Here is a 15358-nt window from a genome sequence, read left to right on the forward strand (position 1 = left end):
TCTACTACTTGGAGAAACAAGAGAAATGCTGGATGTGTGCTCAAATTGTAACCAGCACTGAAACACTCATGAACATTGGCATTTCAACACTGCCTCTAAACCACAGAGAGTGATATGCACTTGTTTCGTAACCCCCTTCTGTCCCCTGGCAAACACAGACACTGGGCAAAATATTTTTATTTTGTATTCTGGTCCTACTTCTTTGGCAGGTGAGGAGGGTACTCAGGGTAGTCAGTAAGATCTCTCCTTGTTCACACATAGTGTCAGGACTTGTTTTCCCATGCAGGCAGGAAGAGCACTGAGGGATTGGCACATGCTAAGTGCATGGAGTTAAGTTTGCTTAATTCCTAAAGATATCACAACCACCTCAGACCACTCTGCACTGTACTAGTACTTGCAGTAAATTTCATTGTTATATTTGAGGGTCCACTTACCCAGAAGAGCAGTTAAGAACTCCTTATTTTAGGACAGCTGTGGCTAAACAGGGTGCAGTAAGCTTTCCCCAGGTGCTAGACAGATCTTGAGAGAAAGCTTCAGGGTGAGGAGGACTGAGCATTCAGCCTGATCTGGGTTGGCACACTGATTAGGGAGAAAAAAACTCTGTCCACAGAGCTTGAGGGAACTGCTTGAGCCCCACTGGCAGCAGCAATCGCATTTAGTACAGTTATACTTCCATTACACTGAGAGTCTTCACAATTTATGTACAGTTTAATCCGATTATTTTTCTTCCCCATTTCTGCCTGACAAACTGTACTTGCGAGGCCCCTGGCTGGAAACCCATGCTAATCAAGTTAAGGCCCAGTAGATAAAGCAAAGTTGTTTTCTCTGTGTTGTCAGCAAACCACATTTCATGACTGTACTCATGCCTCTGCTAACTAAGGTCATTGACATCTTCTAGAAATCCAGGAGCAAGTAACAAGAGCAAGAAAAAGCCCCATCTTGAGTGAAGACAGAAAATGCTGGTGGAGTAGCTCATACCAGGGCTGCAAAGTGGGGGTGTGGGGGAGGCCAAAGGCTCTATGAGATGTTTATGTAAATTACTTTTTTCATGAGTTTATCCACCTACACGCAAATGACAGTTTGGATTATTTTAACTGTGGAATTTCGTTCCCTGCATCATGAAAACTAAGTACTCAGCAACTGCCAGACTGCTAAGCAAATGATATGAAATGCATTGATTCTCCAGTGGTAATGATCTTACATTTTTACATAATGCCTTCCAGGCTTAAGAGACCATAGGCACTCTACGAACTGCACCTATGAAGAAAGCACCTCGGGAATTAAACATCAGCTGCCTGAAAGGACATGCCACCATTAAAGAGGGTGCAAACACCAGGAAAGCAAAACACACTCTTCCCAGCCTAAATCCTTAGTAGTGTTTTGAACAGGTTCTAAATGTAAGAACCAGATTAGATATTAGACAGTTATTCCTTGGAAAAGGTGGAACAAATACTGAAAAAACTATTGAAACAGTGAATGTCTTTGTCATGAAGTTTACCACATAGCTGGTGCAGCAAAAACTGCTGCACAAACAAATATCTAGCTAATGTATAACTGTACTGAAAGCTTAGGCTTAAAACCTGGCTGTTGATAAAAGCAGTTTGTCAAGACATCAATTTTCTCTCCTGTTGGAAAGCTAATGCTTCACACAATGTCATTTGTAATTGAACTGTGGCTCCACTTTTGTACTCAGGAGGAAAATGGAGCATCTGAGTCATCAAAATGCCTGTAATTCCCACTCCTGTAACTCCTTCCCAAGTTCTAACCTGTGACCAACCTTCTTAACCAAAGATCAGACTGCAGATCTTCACTAAAGGTTTTCTGTACGTACACAAGAAAAGTCATTATTTCTTGGCTGAAAACAATGACTACAGCCATTTTGAGGGTTTACTTTCTAAAATTCAACTGAATTTTAGAAAACCCCAAGGAGAATGGAGCTGAGCACCATGTGAAGACTTTCAGCAGCCAAAGAAAACAGCAAAGGCTCAGAAGTAAGCCTTGCCCAGGGCCTACAGGACAAGTGGTATCTGTAGTGAGGGAAGCTGCTTACCTTCTGAGTGCGTTTGTCAGCTCAGCAGTCAGTTCACTCTCGGTGTATGGTCTCAGCTCAGCAAGAGTTAACGGTGCTGCGGTGCCATCACTGCATTCCTGAGAAATGAGGAAAGGCCATCTAGTTCGAAACTACTTACCATCTTAACTGGAAATTCTGAAAACCACTTAGTTAACAGCTATTTGTAAAATGAATGTGAAATAAACAATATTACAGCAAGTGGCAGTGTATCAACATAGCAAGAAATTAACTAAACGGATTAACACTTCACAAATCCCCCTAAGTGTTTCCTAAACCACCACAGCTCACCAATTCTCCTAGTGTGCAAAACTGCTGGTGATTTCCCTGTATTTCTTTCAATATCACACTTGAAATAGAACTGCTGGGATCAAAAAATTCAGATGATGCATTGACAGAAACAAGTAAGAAAGACAGTTATACACTAGCTCTGGATTTTGTTTTTGAACACATTACAGAGGGTTATCTGGGGACACAGCACTAAAATAAGAGGACTATGGTTTTTCCAGGTGTCTATTTCTTAATGCAAATTAATACAGTAAATGCAGAAATCTGTTTATTTTGCATTATGCTAAGGGGAGAAAAGCCTTCATTCTCAAATTATTACACATTGACTTGGCCAAAGAGACTGCCATTACAATGCTCTAACTGCTTCAAAGGAATGAGAGCTATTGTTTTCAAATTCTATGTTTAGGGGAAGATGGCATTTTGCTTAGACTCCTTTCCTTCCACTGTTTCCTTGCAACAGGCAAGCCACACATTCAACCACAGCAACTTGTATGTTGGCAAGACTGGGCTTGTGGTAATCCTCAAAACAACCTTATTTTAGCCCAGGCTTAACAGCAATTCTGCAAAGTCCTTGTAAGTCACAGCAGGGAAGGAATCCCTTAACAACGGGAGAAGAGAGAAAAGATCTACATATAGACAAAAAAAGAATGATTAACATGCTAAAGACTGCTACAGGGAGGGGAGTGATATAATTAATCATGTTTACGACTTTGGAAACTCAGCTTGACTCCTGACCTTGCCCAGCTTGTCTTTGCTTCCACTGCTGGTTGAGCTAAGAGACCTCATTCTCTGCTCTTTTTGTTCCTCCACTTCAGACTTCAAGTGTTCAATGTGGACGAGGTAGGCCTGCTCCTGGGCCTCTCGAGTGCTCAGTTTCAATTCCAATGCCTTCTTTTCCTTCTCTAACAGGTAAAGCCGTGCCTTGAGCTCTGCCATCTCCTCCTGTTGAAGAAACATTATCAGCATGCTGATTCATGGGACTACATACCTAAGAGAAGAAGAGGTTAAACACAACTTTCATCCACTCCTATAACCTAGTGTTCTTTGCATGGAGAACACTATCAGCACCCACATGACCAAGCATATTTGTCAAAAGACTAGTACATCTTGAGTCTGAGTATGACGAGCTGTGCCACCTCTGTATCAGCCTCAGAAATAAGCTCATAGCAGCTAGTGTGGTGTTATCAAGGACTATCAAGGATCTGAGAGAATAGCCACAGGTGCTGAAATTTCTTGGGTTCCACTTTGCCCTTCAGAAATCACTGTCTTAAAACCAGGAGTGCATTACTTTCCTGTCAAAAACCTCCCTAAATTCCATATTTCAGTTTCTTATTGATACATAAAAATTTGTCTCATTAGAGTGGAAGGGGTTTGAGGGACTAGGACAGCACACACAGGTCACATATTCCCAACTCTGTAATACCAGCCTCTGTGGTAGAATGAGTTAAGTCAAAAAGGGCACCATCAGATGTCCATTTTTAATTTCTCTTCTCTAGATAGCCAGAATACCCAAATATACACACAACTTGAGTTTGACAAAATTGCACTCAATTATATTCTTCCATAAATATGATCCACAGGGGATGGACTCTGGTACTTCACAGAGAGATGCTCAATTCTGAGAGCTCATTCTTGTGTGCAATTCTTCTGCCACTTTGATGTTCATGACAGGGCTGTCACCTACTGTAACACAACAACTGCTATTTGGGGACAGACTTCTGTTTTAACATCTCTGTGACAGTGGCTGGGGAGAAGCTTAAGAGCAGGGCATGAGTGTAATGACCCTTCTTTCAGCACATGCTCCCAGCCTCCCATGTAAAGCAGCTGATGGATATCCTGAACCATAAGGATCTTTGTGTTTAAAAACACTTCACAAAAGTTTCTTCTAAAAAATGCCTAGTTATTTTCTGAACTGAGAAAAACCTAGTATCCACAAAAGCTTTAAAGAGATAGGACTAAAATATAATTTACATTATGTGCTAAACAACACCATCAAACAAACAGAAGACTGCCAAAACCAAAAAAAGACCCCAACCTAGAATCATGTTCTCACTGCCTTGTCCTAGGTCTCCTCATGGATGACTACTAAGTTAATGCAGATGTTTTCTGTATTACCATTCAGTTCTAGACTTGTTCACTGTGTAAACACTTCTGAAAAATAGAAGTTTCTTGTTCTGTGGCCAGCCTAGGAACAAGCCATTATTTCTATTTTTTTTAAAACAAACAAAAAATATTCTAATAAAAAAAATATCAGAGGTATCTTACCTTATCCTTCAAAAATAATCCTCTTTGTATTTTAGCCATTATTAACCAAGGTTATACAAACACAAATTTAGACTAACTTTTCATGTAGCAGAGAATCTACACCGCCACCAAAAATTTGCCTCCTGGATTAAGTGTAAGCAGTGCACACAGGTGTATCACAGTTACAACCATCAGCTTATTCAGAATCACCAACAATGTAAAAAATAAAATCCATACCTTAAAAACCCTGGGGCTTGGAAAGGTCTGTATGAGCTTTAAAGTCATTGATTTATTCATCTACTTGTTGTGAACTGAAGGCTAGAAGCACAACCAGTTTCATTCAATGTGGTTTATACAAATTTAATTGTTAGGTAAACTTACCATTTATTTCCTTTGTCAACAGTAAATACATAAATAATACTGATAAATAATGATAGGGATATTTAGTTACAGGAGTTGAACTGGATGGTCTGATATACTCAAGTGTATGAATTTAGTTTCTTAAGCCTCTATTTCTAATACCATTAATCTACTTAGCCAGCTTAGTGAAGGCTAAGAAGTAATTTGAACAGAGTATTTTGACACTTACATGAATAAAAGATACTCTTGATAGAGGGCTATCTATATGGGATGAGGGTTATGACAGATGTTCCCTGGCTGGAAGCTGAAACTAGGCAAATTCAGCGTAAAATGAGAGACATCTATTTCCTAAAATAAAAAAGTGAATTTAACCACTACAACAATGAATCTGTGGAACTGATATTTCTCACCTCCTAGAATTTTTAACTTATTTTAAGCTATTTGAAGTTATTTTAATTTTAACATATTCAAGCTCAAAATAAATTTGAGGATCAACGGTTAACTCCTTTGTTTATGAAGACAGTAAGTTTAAATCATCATATATGAATTCACCAGTTTGCATTCTGTTCCAGAAGACATATCGTGCACTTCCCATATGTTTTGTTTTGTCATCTCAAAACAATGTGACTTGGAAGTAGAGAAGCAAAGACAAAGCAGAGGAAAAAGCAGGGGAAAAGTGGAAAAACTGTCAGCCAGTGTCTTACAGAGGCTTGCGGGGAAGGAACAGGAAGGAAAAGTTGAAGTTAAAAATTAAAACTGCAGGCAGTTGAGGACAGTGGTATAGACATATACAATCTGTGAGGCAGGGTGGCAACAGCCATCTCTTATATGGGAAAATTCAAGGAGTTCAGGTTTAGTTAGAGAGTTAGTCTTCACACATGCAGCAATTTTTCCCATGAAAATATGTTTTCTAAAGATAGCATCTAAATTTAATTTAAGTTAAAATGCCACCTTTGTATATTTACTATACCCCTTTTCTTCTAATTACAGGTTGCTGTGAAACATCTTGCAGTTTAACACACCTGATTCTTCAGAGTGTGTGCCTAAAGCATGAGCAGCATTTACAAAATGAAACCATGAAGGAGCAGGTAGCAAGTGGTCACTCTTCCAGATGACTGCAGAACACTTAAATAATCCATGTAAATTCACAAGCTTCAACTATAGCAGTTATTTCAGGACTAATTAATTGAATATTGAGGAATATTTTGTATTTGTGGTCATATTGTAATCCTGAATTTGGGTGAAAATTTGAATGAAATTTAAAAACTTTTGACTCAATATAATCAGAAACACCATGGAACTTTCAAAATCCACATTTGTATCGGATGTGGTCATGTCAGAAGAATAAAACAGCAAAGAACTCTAACGTGGCAAGAAGCTCTGAAAGTCATAAAAAGTCAGGACCCTAGGACGATCACAGTACCCAAAGTGGCATCTGCCAGCCTTCAGAGGTAAAACAAACATCAGAGCAGATAAATGTCATGCTCTAGTTAACTGCATTTTACTATATAAATCTATAAGGGTGTGAACTGCTGTAACAAAGGTGAATAACGGGATCCGGGATTCTTAACATTTTCCACAAAGAGACTGTAGTCTCAAAGCACTTTATGAGCAACATTATCAACACCTGTACACAAAGGAGCAAAAATAACCAGTGTAGAAAGCTGAGACTTCTTATCTAGATTAAGTCCTTTGAAATGCAGAAATGCTGTAAACCAAGAATTATTTACAGCCATCAGAAGTAATCTCCTTGCTAACTGGGGCGTGACAACAACTGACCTCAAAGCAAGACCACTGAATGATGACAAACCACAGACGACAATATATTTGGAAACATGGTTAATTATTGCTTGAAGCAAAGAATTGGATTTTACAGAAGTACTGGCAGACCACTGTGTCTTACGCTCTGGACCAGTAAAAAAAAAATAAACACGGCAACAGAGAAACCACCCTCAAACTATCTTTTTAATCAATAATGAAGAACTACTGGTGTAAAGGCATTTTCAGACTGATGTAGAGATCAGTTTTTACCAGGAGTCATAAATGGAAGGTGCCAAAAGATGCAGAAGAGATTCCAATACAGACAGAAGTTTTGGGAAGACAGCACAGACCTTAAGACCCAGCAGTGCACAAAATTATTGAGTAGCTCAGTCCAGCTGTATCATCCTTGCTAAGAATGCAAGGGAGGGAAAAAATTAAAAGCTGATACACAATGAAGTCTTCTGCAGCACGGATGAGTCCATCTGCTTCAAGTTAAATGAAATACCGTAAGGAAATTTAAATCCTCCATTTGTCTCAGAAGTACGCAGATGCATATGCTATTCTGTATGAGGTAGATATTTCAAATAACAGACACAAAAAACGTACTCAGAAAGCCAATACATCCATGAGTCCTGACTTTAGGTTCAACTATGTTATATTTTGCTAAACATATGAGCGAGGTGTAATGTAGACCTGAGCAACAATCATGGATGCTAAAAAGGTAACACATTCTCTGGCAACCAAAGCACACAGAGTGTAGCTGTGCCTTTTCAATGCTTTATGCAGAGAAGAAAGGCAGGAGTTTTCAATTTCTGAGCAGAAGATCATGAACCAACAAATGCATTCCAAGCTTTGACAAACTTGAGTTCTCACAACGTCTCTTTCAGAATCCTAAGGTGTTCCTGCATTGTGTATTCCAGCAAAGTACAAGAAATTACAATGAATAACAGTACTGTCAGTTTCTCTGTACTGGAAAAGACTGAAGGTGACTTCAGCCACCTATTTTAAACGTGTATCTATTCTGTTTGCAATGCACACAACCAAGAAGAAAGATTTCTTCTACCAGGGGCAATTCCTGCAGTGAAAACCCAGTGTGATAGGTCCAACCAAAAGTTATGAATGGATGCAATATGTCAAAAACAAGGCAGAAGATTGTTGAGTGAACAAAAGGATTACCAGCACTCCAAACTGTACCAGAAATTATGATATGCAACTGCTGGTGTTTCTGCCAGTCAGGGATTGCAAGGCCACTAATCACAAGGGATAGCTCTGCAGTTTGCCTTCACCAACCAGTTTAAAGATAGAGGTAAGAATGGTGTACAAGTAGATTTCAGGGAAGATCTGGACACAGAAGATGAGAAGGAAGTGTGATATCTGCAATACACATCTAATTATCTACGTGGCTTCCAGTACATCTTGCATGTTTTAGTTATGGGGAATATCTTTCCTGTGGCCACGACATATTCAAACAAGTAACATAACTTTAAATCTCCGACAGGTAACAAGTAATCTTTCTTCTGAACTGCAAATAATGAATGCATTATTGCAAAATTGTATTTGTTATCATGGAAAGGCAGCACCACTAAGAATAAAAATCTATAGCTTTAGAAGTTTATGAAAATATTAGGATTTGCTGTCCCACTTGATAACATCACCTGACATGTCTGCCATTACTTGACTAAAATATTACTTGCTAAAATGCAGAAATTAAACTTCTTTAAACTTATCCAAACCAGACAAGTTCTGAATGCATACATACAGAATTGCTTACTTGTATTGCCTTTGATATGTTCCTATGTTTTAGTTCATCTCTCAAAGTCAATGCAGAAGACAGACATAAAATGATACCAGCTCTATTCCTGGTCAACAAAAGTCAGTTTTTCTAGATCACATGTTTAGAATTGGACATATAAACCAGAGCTTTCTCCAAAACCCTGTAACTGCAGTGATTACACATCCTACTCTTTGCTCAGACTTTGAGCTACAGATTGCAACACAGTGCCTAGAACAGATCAGGACTTATGACCAACTGTCAGAGAGCATTAAGGGTAACACCTTCTGACAGACCATTCTTCCTCCCACAGCTGTATTAAAGGGAGGTGAATTTGTTCTGCTTCAGTTCACAAATATTCATGATGCACATTTGCAAGTGAAGTGCACACTTGTAAGTGAAGTAATCAACTGTCTCTTGGGAAGTGCTGTATCATGCTTTTGGTCACCCCTGAGTAACTCAGCTGCCATACCTCTCCAACGGAGCATCTGGTTTGCCAAGAAGAGCATTCTAAGTTTTGATCCACAGAAGAAGTTCCTGCCTAATTTAAAACACACATAGCTCATCACTGCTAATGCACTACCTTCTGTCACTTTGTGACTACCAGATTTTTAGTCCAGATTTTGTGTTTCAACAAAGTAACCCTTTATTTCCCAGTGATCTCTATCCAAGCGTCCCATGTGTGTCTGAGCATGTTCTGGAGCACAGAGGCGTTGTCAGCAATGCATTTAGCCTCTTGGTTACAAGTAAAATACCTTCATTGCCATAAGTTCCTGCATCAGGACTGCATTTTCCAGGTCTAGCCTCTGGCTGTCTCCACGCGGCTTAACGTCATAACTAAGGGGATCAATGTGGATGCTTTCCAGCTCCAGCATTGTCAGTTTCACTGCTGCCCTGTCATTTTTCAACTGCTGGATGTAATCCTTCAGCCGCTGCTCATCCTCCTTTGTAAATTCTGTATCGCAGCTGCTTGCAGTTGAGCTGGTAGTACTGGAAAGAGAGAGCATGGTATTAGAAAAAACAACATTTGGAACAAAATCTCAATTTTTACATCAAATACTCTCCCAGTACTTCACCAAAACATCTCAGTCTTACTTAAAAGTTCACAGAAAGGACACACATAGTAGCATGGACTGGACATTGCAATGTTCAGAAGATGCAAAGGGGTGTGACAAATTCAAAACAGAAATTAATTCTCTAAGCTGCATGAGAAAATTGAATCATGCGACAACTTCTCTGCAAAGCCAGATATTTAGTGATGTGGAACCGAATTACTTTTTCTGAAGCAGTGTCTTCTGGAAAAAGCCCTTTTTAAAATTTAAAAAAAAAAAAAAAAAAGCTTCTTAAGATTTCTTAGCAATAACCTAGCACAGCAAGTTTCTCTCTGGTGCTCTGATAATGAGTCTTCATCTTCTTTGGGAAGAAACATCTGCTAAAAAAAAAAGAATCAGCCCAGACCTGATTTACCTCTGCTGATGGTCAGTTATCTCCTCAGATATTTTAATGGATACTTTCAGGAATCAACCTGAGCAAAATTCCACTGGCAGATGCCAGGAGATAGCATCTTTCAGTTTATTTTAAGGTGTACTCCTCAGTATACTGGCTTTCCTTCAGGGTTGGAGGATTTTAAAGCCAACCCACAGTTAGCAGGACTTTTAATAAAAAGTCATAATAAAAGACTTGGTGAATCCTCTCCTGTCTACAGGCACCAAAAAAATGTCGGCACATTACTCTGCCCCACAGATGTTTACACAGAGATTGTGGAAAGGGAGGATAATGGTGCTAAGAATTAGAGCAGTGGTGGCTCAGTGCTGCCCACCCACCTACGTGCATGCCAGTGCTGCAGGAGGCTGAGACTGATACAGCTGTAGCATTCCAGGGCTGAATATAGCTGCAATAACACTAAAAGGAAAATAAAATGCCATGTTGTTTCACTCAAAGCTGCCTGCTGTCTCCTGAGGTCCTGTAATCAGCTGCCGGGTGAGGGATAAGTCATCCATTAACCGTGCCTGTCTGGAATGCTAGATGATCTCAGTTATTAGCAGGGGAATAAATCACTTTCTGTATCAAATTGCACTGCTGTTCAACATTTTTGTACTATGAAAAAAAGTCCCACCCACCACATGCTGTGAGATCCAGGGTGACGTCCTAAAATACTGTGAATGTGAAAAAGGGGGAAGCCTATCAAGATAGTCTTGATTTTTCTCTTTTGGTTGTACTTCAGCTAATGCCACATTGTTTTTAAAGTGCTTCAAATAATTGCCAATCTTCCCACAAATTCCAAGCACAGCCTTGGAGAAGATGGAGAATTGGCAGGTCTAAAAAGATTTCTCAAAATCCTTCCCTCTCATGAAATATCACATTACAGCTCTTTATTATAGTCCTCTGTCAATTTCACATTATTCCTTCCTTTTCTGAGGGATAAGAGGTGCCTGCCACAACTGTAGATTGGTCTTTGCTTTTGTTTTCATCCATTTCCATTAGCGGTGAAGCTAAAAGTGCTCTTTACCTACCTGCTTTACTGAACCTGAGGATATCTTACTGAAGTAGATATTGATATAAAAATTAAGAGGATAGACAATGTGAAAAATAGGTAATTCTGTACTGAAGTCATGTTGCAAGTTTCCTCAGCACCAAAAGACAGCAATTGCACAGCTTTTCTGGATTAAATGTAAAACAGCTGTTGCTGGAGTAAGGACAGCTTTTAAAGTCTACATAGGCTTCAAATCTCAGAGCACAAAGACCTCACCTCAGTTTTTGCTTGCAAAGGATAGAAAACCTAACTCTCCTGCTGAGGATGAAACCTGAGCAGAAAAATGCTGGAAGTCTATTGTTATGTTGAACTTGACCTCATACTCACTGGATAGTCACAGATTTTGGCCCTTAAAGACCCACAGCTATGCACATATATTTTAGGGGAGTGCAGTCCAACCTGAGGAAAGCAGTCTGGGCTGTTGCCAGGGATACTCAGGCTGCTTTTACTTCAGTCCTGGCTGCCTGCCTGCCTGCCTGCCTGCCTGTCTGCAGCCGAGTTGGCTCCTCTGGTGAATTGCTAGCAAGCTGCTCTTCTTCTTTTAATTTTTGTTTCCTTTTTTCTTTTTTTTTTTTTTTAAGAAGTTGAGGGGAGCTTAGCGAGGAACTTGTCTCAGCCAGCACACAAAGAGGTTAGAACCCTCCCTCTCCCCCACAGCATTTAGCAGCAAGCCCCCACCCAGAAGACTGGGAGCAGCTGGGCACAAAGCCCACTGTGGGCTGTTGTAAAAAGAGGCTGCACGATGAGGGACAGAAACAACACTGTAGTGTTTCTGATCTCCCATGGCAGCTCTTCCAGGGTTTGTTCCCCCTAAAGCCCCACCACACAGCTCTCCACAGCCACAATGTTAGTCCACTGCTGCTCTGCTTAAGGGATGATAGCTGGTATGCATATCATCCTGAATTTCAGATATTACTCTCCTTCTGACAGCAATCAGGACAAAAGAAAACATTTATAGGATAATACATCCATCCAAAAACCACAGGAAACTGTTGCAAAAGATGTGCAGTTTCTCATTTCTCCAGTGTGTAGGTAAGGACTGAGAAAGGATCACAATTTCATCACAGCTGGAGGGAATACAACATCAATCTGCTCACTCTCACTGCTATTGTATTCAGAACAAGCAAAGAGAAATACTCTTCACACTTGCTTCATCCCTCAAGTCTTTTGCAATGATGTCATGCCTAGATGATGTCAAATTAATTCTCATATACAATTTATGGAAAATATGTGGGCTGGTATAGCATAATGTGCAGTCTTATTTGCTGGCATGTGTCTGTGTGTATAAAATGCAAGCTTTCAACAGTGCTTGTCTGTGAGTAATTTCTGTGCACTACAAAAATTTGTCCACAAATCCCTATATGAACATCATTTTATCTGTTAAAAATCAAGTCAATAAATAAATAAGCAATTCAGCAATTGAGTGGATAATACAAAATTTGACAGAACTAAGATAACACTAAAGATAACGAAATTGCTTGAATGCCTGCACACAACCTAACACTTTAAAGAAAGCACTCGGTACACAGTATATACGTTCTTGAGATCTGGAACAGCACAATGCCAAAAGATATTAACTACCTGAGAAACCAACAAATATTTCAACCAGGCAAATGGCAAGCAAGTCTACTTGGCTAGAATTATAACCTTTGGTAAACTACCCTGCTTCCTTCTGAGACTGCTTCAGTGCAGCAATCGAGTGTTGAACAGATAACACTGAGATATCTCTTTGGATATTTCTAAAGAACTTATTTGCACTCTTCAGCCAAGATAATCTTGTCTGTTAGTGTCTTATCTGAAATCTGAGATAATTCTGATGAGTGATATATTCCTACAGCTGAGTGAGTGCAGACATTCTGTGACACTGCATAATCCTGAAAAGAACTGCCTCTGCATATAAGAGACCAGACTTCTCCCTCCCTGAATCCAGTTGTAAGCTTGGGCTTGCAAGCGTAGCAGAGAATAAAATACATCTTTTTCAGTCAGTGTTACAACTGGACTCCTTTTTTGATTCCTTTTAAAGGTGCAATCAGTTAAACCTTGTTGGCAATATATGATCTATAGTTATCTTCTGTCCATTTAAAATAATTACGACTTCCAACTACACTGCAAACTGATTTCTATTTTCAAAAACTGAATTGGCAACGTTATTGTAGTGCTGCTGCCGGTCTAATGAATTGAGATGCTCTTTCATTGCATATAATTTATTTTCATTTCAGTTGCTCCCTTTTACAGTCTTTAACCACTTGCCACCAGTGGCTCACCAAATGTTTGTTCTCAGTAATGTGTTCACTCATTTGACATTCAGAATCTCATTTGAAATTTCAAAGCTCAATATGGGTCAACAATTTCACTGTAAATCCATAGTCTACAGGATTTCCAACAACAAGAAGAACTACTCATTTGTCACAATTCTCAACAAAGGATAGTTTTCAACATCCCACTACTTCTTCAGTTGGTTTCAAAGGGAAAAGGTAGAAACACATATCGGTAACTAAAAGCCTGCAACACTCTGGCAACAAAACAGCCATGGTAAAAAATCGGTTTTGCAGATTCAAAGTATGTTTGAATCACGTATTGTAAAGATATTTTCATTTCAGTACAGTGGTCCCCAAATGGTGGTTCACACAGCACTCACTGGTGATGCCAGCTTGTTCAACTCCCCAGTCTTACAGAAATTCATTGAATCACAGAATATCCTGAGCTGGAAGAGACCCACAAGGATCATCAAAGTCCAACACTTAGCCCTGCACACAACAACCCCAAGAATCACACCATGTGCCTGATAGTATTGTCTAAACACTTCTTAAACTCTGTCAGGTTTGGTACTCTGATCACTGCCCTGGGGAGTCTGTTCCAGGGCCCAACCATGCTCTGAGTGAAAAACATGGGTAGAGTTCTTTAAGACAAATAAAATCATTAAGCCTCCAGAAACAGCTAGAAATCCACAGTCTGCTTTGCTATCTCTGCTTAGATTGCACTGTAATAAAAATGTAAAGGAAATGGAAACCACGAGCATCAAAGAACCACGGAGCGCTGGAGGTCTGTGACAACAGATGTCTGTCTGGAGTAACAGAGAGCTGAGTGACAAGAGAGCACACATGAATAAGTTGAGAGGGCTGGTGTCACAGGCAGGATAACTCCAAAAAGCCTGGAGAGAAACAATAAGGATCCAGAATGACAAGGAGAGGAAATTTAAAGACAAAATCTTCAATTCTTTAAACTTGAGATAGAGTATTTACTGACAGAGATCTGGACAGAAGGAAAGAGGATTTGTATTTTTTGGAGAAGCTGAAGTTTCAAAAATATTATCACTGATACATGTATGTTTAGGCCAAGACAAAATTACATTTGGTATGGCAGGAGGGAAGAGGGACAACAACGTATAAGTGATGATGAGTTCAGGGTGCCCATATGACAAATTCCTAACTTCTGTGTACCCTTTGGGTGAGTAACAGAAGCTTTTCTGTGTTATGTTCTACATATATCAAACCAGATAATAAGAGTTACCTTATTCAGTACAGTACCCTGCTCCATGCCAGAAAAAAATAGCCTACAATGATAATGGCTCAAGCTAAAATGTCTCTCTTGTGCACATGAACATTTACACTCACATTTTTACATTTCAAGACATAATTTATAGTGATGAAATTTGAAATCCTATGCCACTGTAAACATACTCTGATGAAACTTTAACTCCTCAGTCCACATGTGACATGTAAATATACACGCAGTGCCAGCTGGCTACCAAATGTTCATGGTGAACAATGTGCATAGACACAAATACAGATATATCCCTCTCTTATCCTCCCCCTCAAACCCCCAAAAATTATGTTAAAGAAAGCAAGGACTATAGAGACCATATTCCTACCAAACACTGGCAGTGAAAGACTAAGAGAGCAAACACTAGAAGAGGAACAACCCCTTCTTGCCCATAATTCTCTCCTGTCAATACCAGAAACTATCTACACTGTTTTTCAAGAAAAAAAAAAAAAATTATGCTTTGACTACATGCAAGATATGTCATAAGGAAGAAAAACACCGAGGTAGTTATGGACAACCAAAAATGGCCCTTTCAAACAACAGAAGGGAAAACAAGCTCAGCTTAGGTAGAGGTGTTACTACATGTAGCCACATACACCACATTCACATACAGGTGTAGATATGGCAGAAAACATGGCAAGTCAAGCACTTGGAGCAGCTTTTTGTAATTTCTTTCCAAGGCTAGTAAATCCTACATAAAGATACAGCCTTCTTGGACTGAAAGTGCACCACAAAACTTCTCTGAATAAAACATTAAAATTTACCTCACATTAGGACCCTGTTCCCTCAG

The 15358-nt window shown here is 39.5% G+C and overlaps 1 protein-coding gene across 3 annotated transcripts in view; it reads right to left on the minus strand.

The window, feature by feature from the left end:
- Positions 1-15358, minus strand: part of MCC (MCC regulator of WNT signaling pathway) — a 193743-nt gene that overhangs the window by 13868 nt on the left and 164517 nt on the right. For all 3 annotated transcript variants that reach the window (XM_050328372.1, XM_050328373.1, XM_050328374.1), the window contains 3 exons: positions 9248-9482; positions 3092-3298; positions 2051-2148 (listed from right to left, as the gene is read on the minus strand). In XM_050328372.1, the coding sequence (XP_050184329.1) occupies positions 2051-2148; positions 3092-3298; positions 9248-9482 (540 nt within the window). The remainder of the gene's footprint in view (positions 1-2050; positions 2149-3091; positions 3299-9247; positions 9483-15358) is intronic.

This window comes from Myiozetetes cayanensis, unplaced genomic scaffold (assembly GCF_022539395.1).
Source record: "Myiozetetes cayanensis isolate MyiCay16 unplaced genomic scaffold, myiCay2020 scf4, whole genome shotgun sequence".
Lineage (NCBI taxonomy): Eukaryota > Metazoa > Chordata > Aves > Passeriformes > Tyrannidae > Myiozetetes > Myiozetetes cayanensis.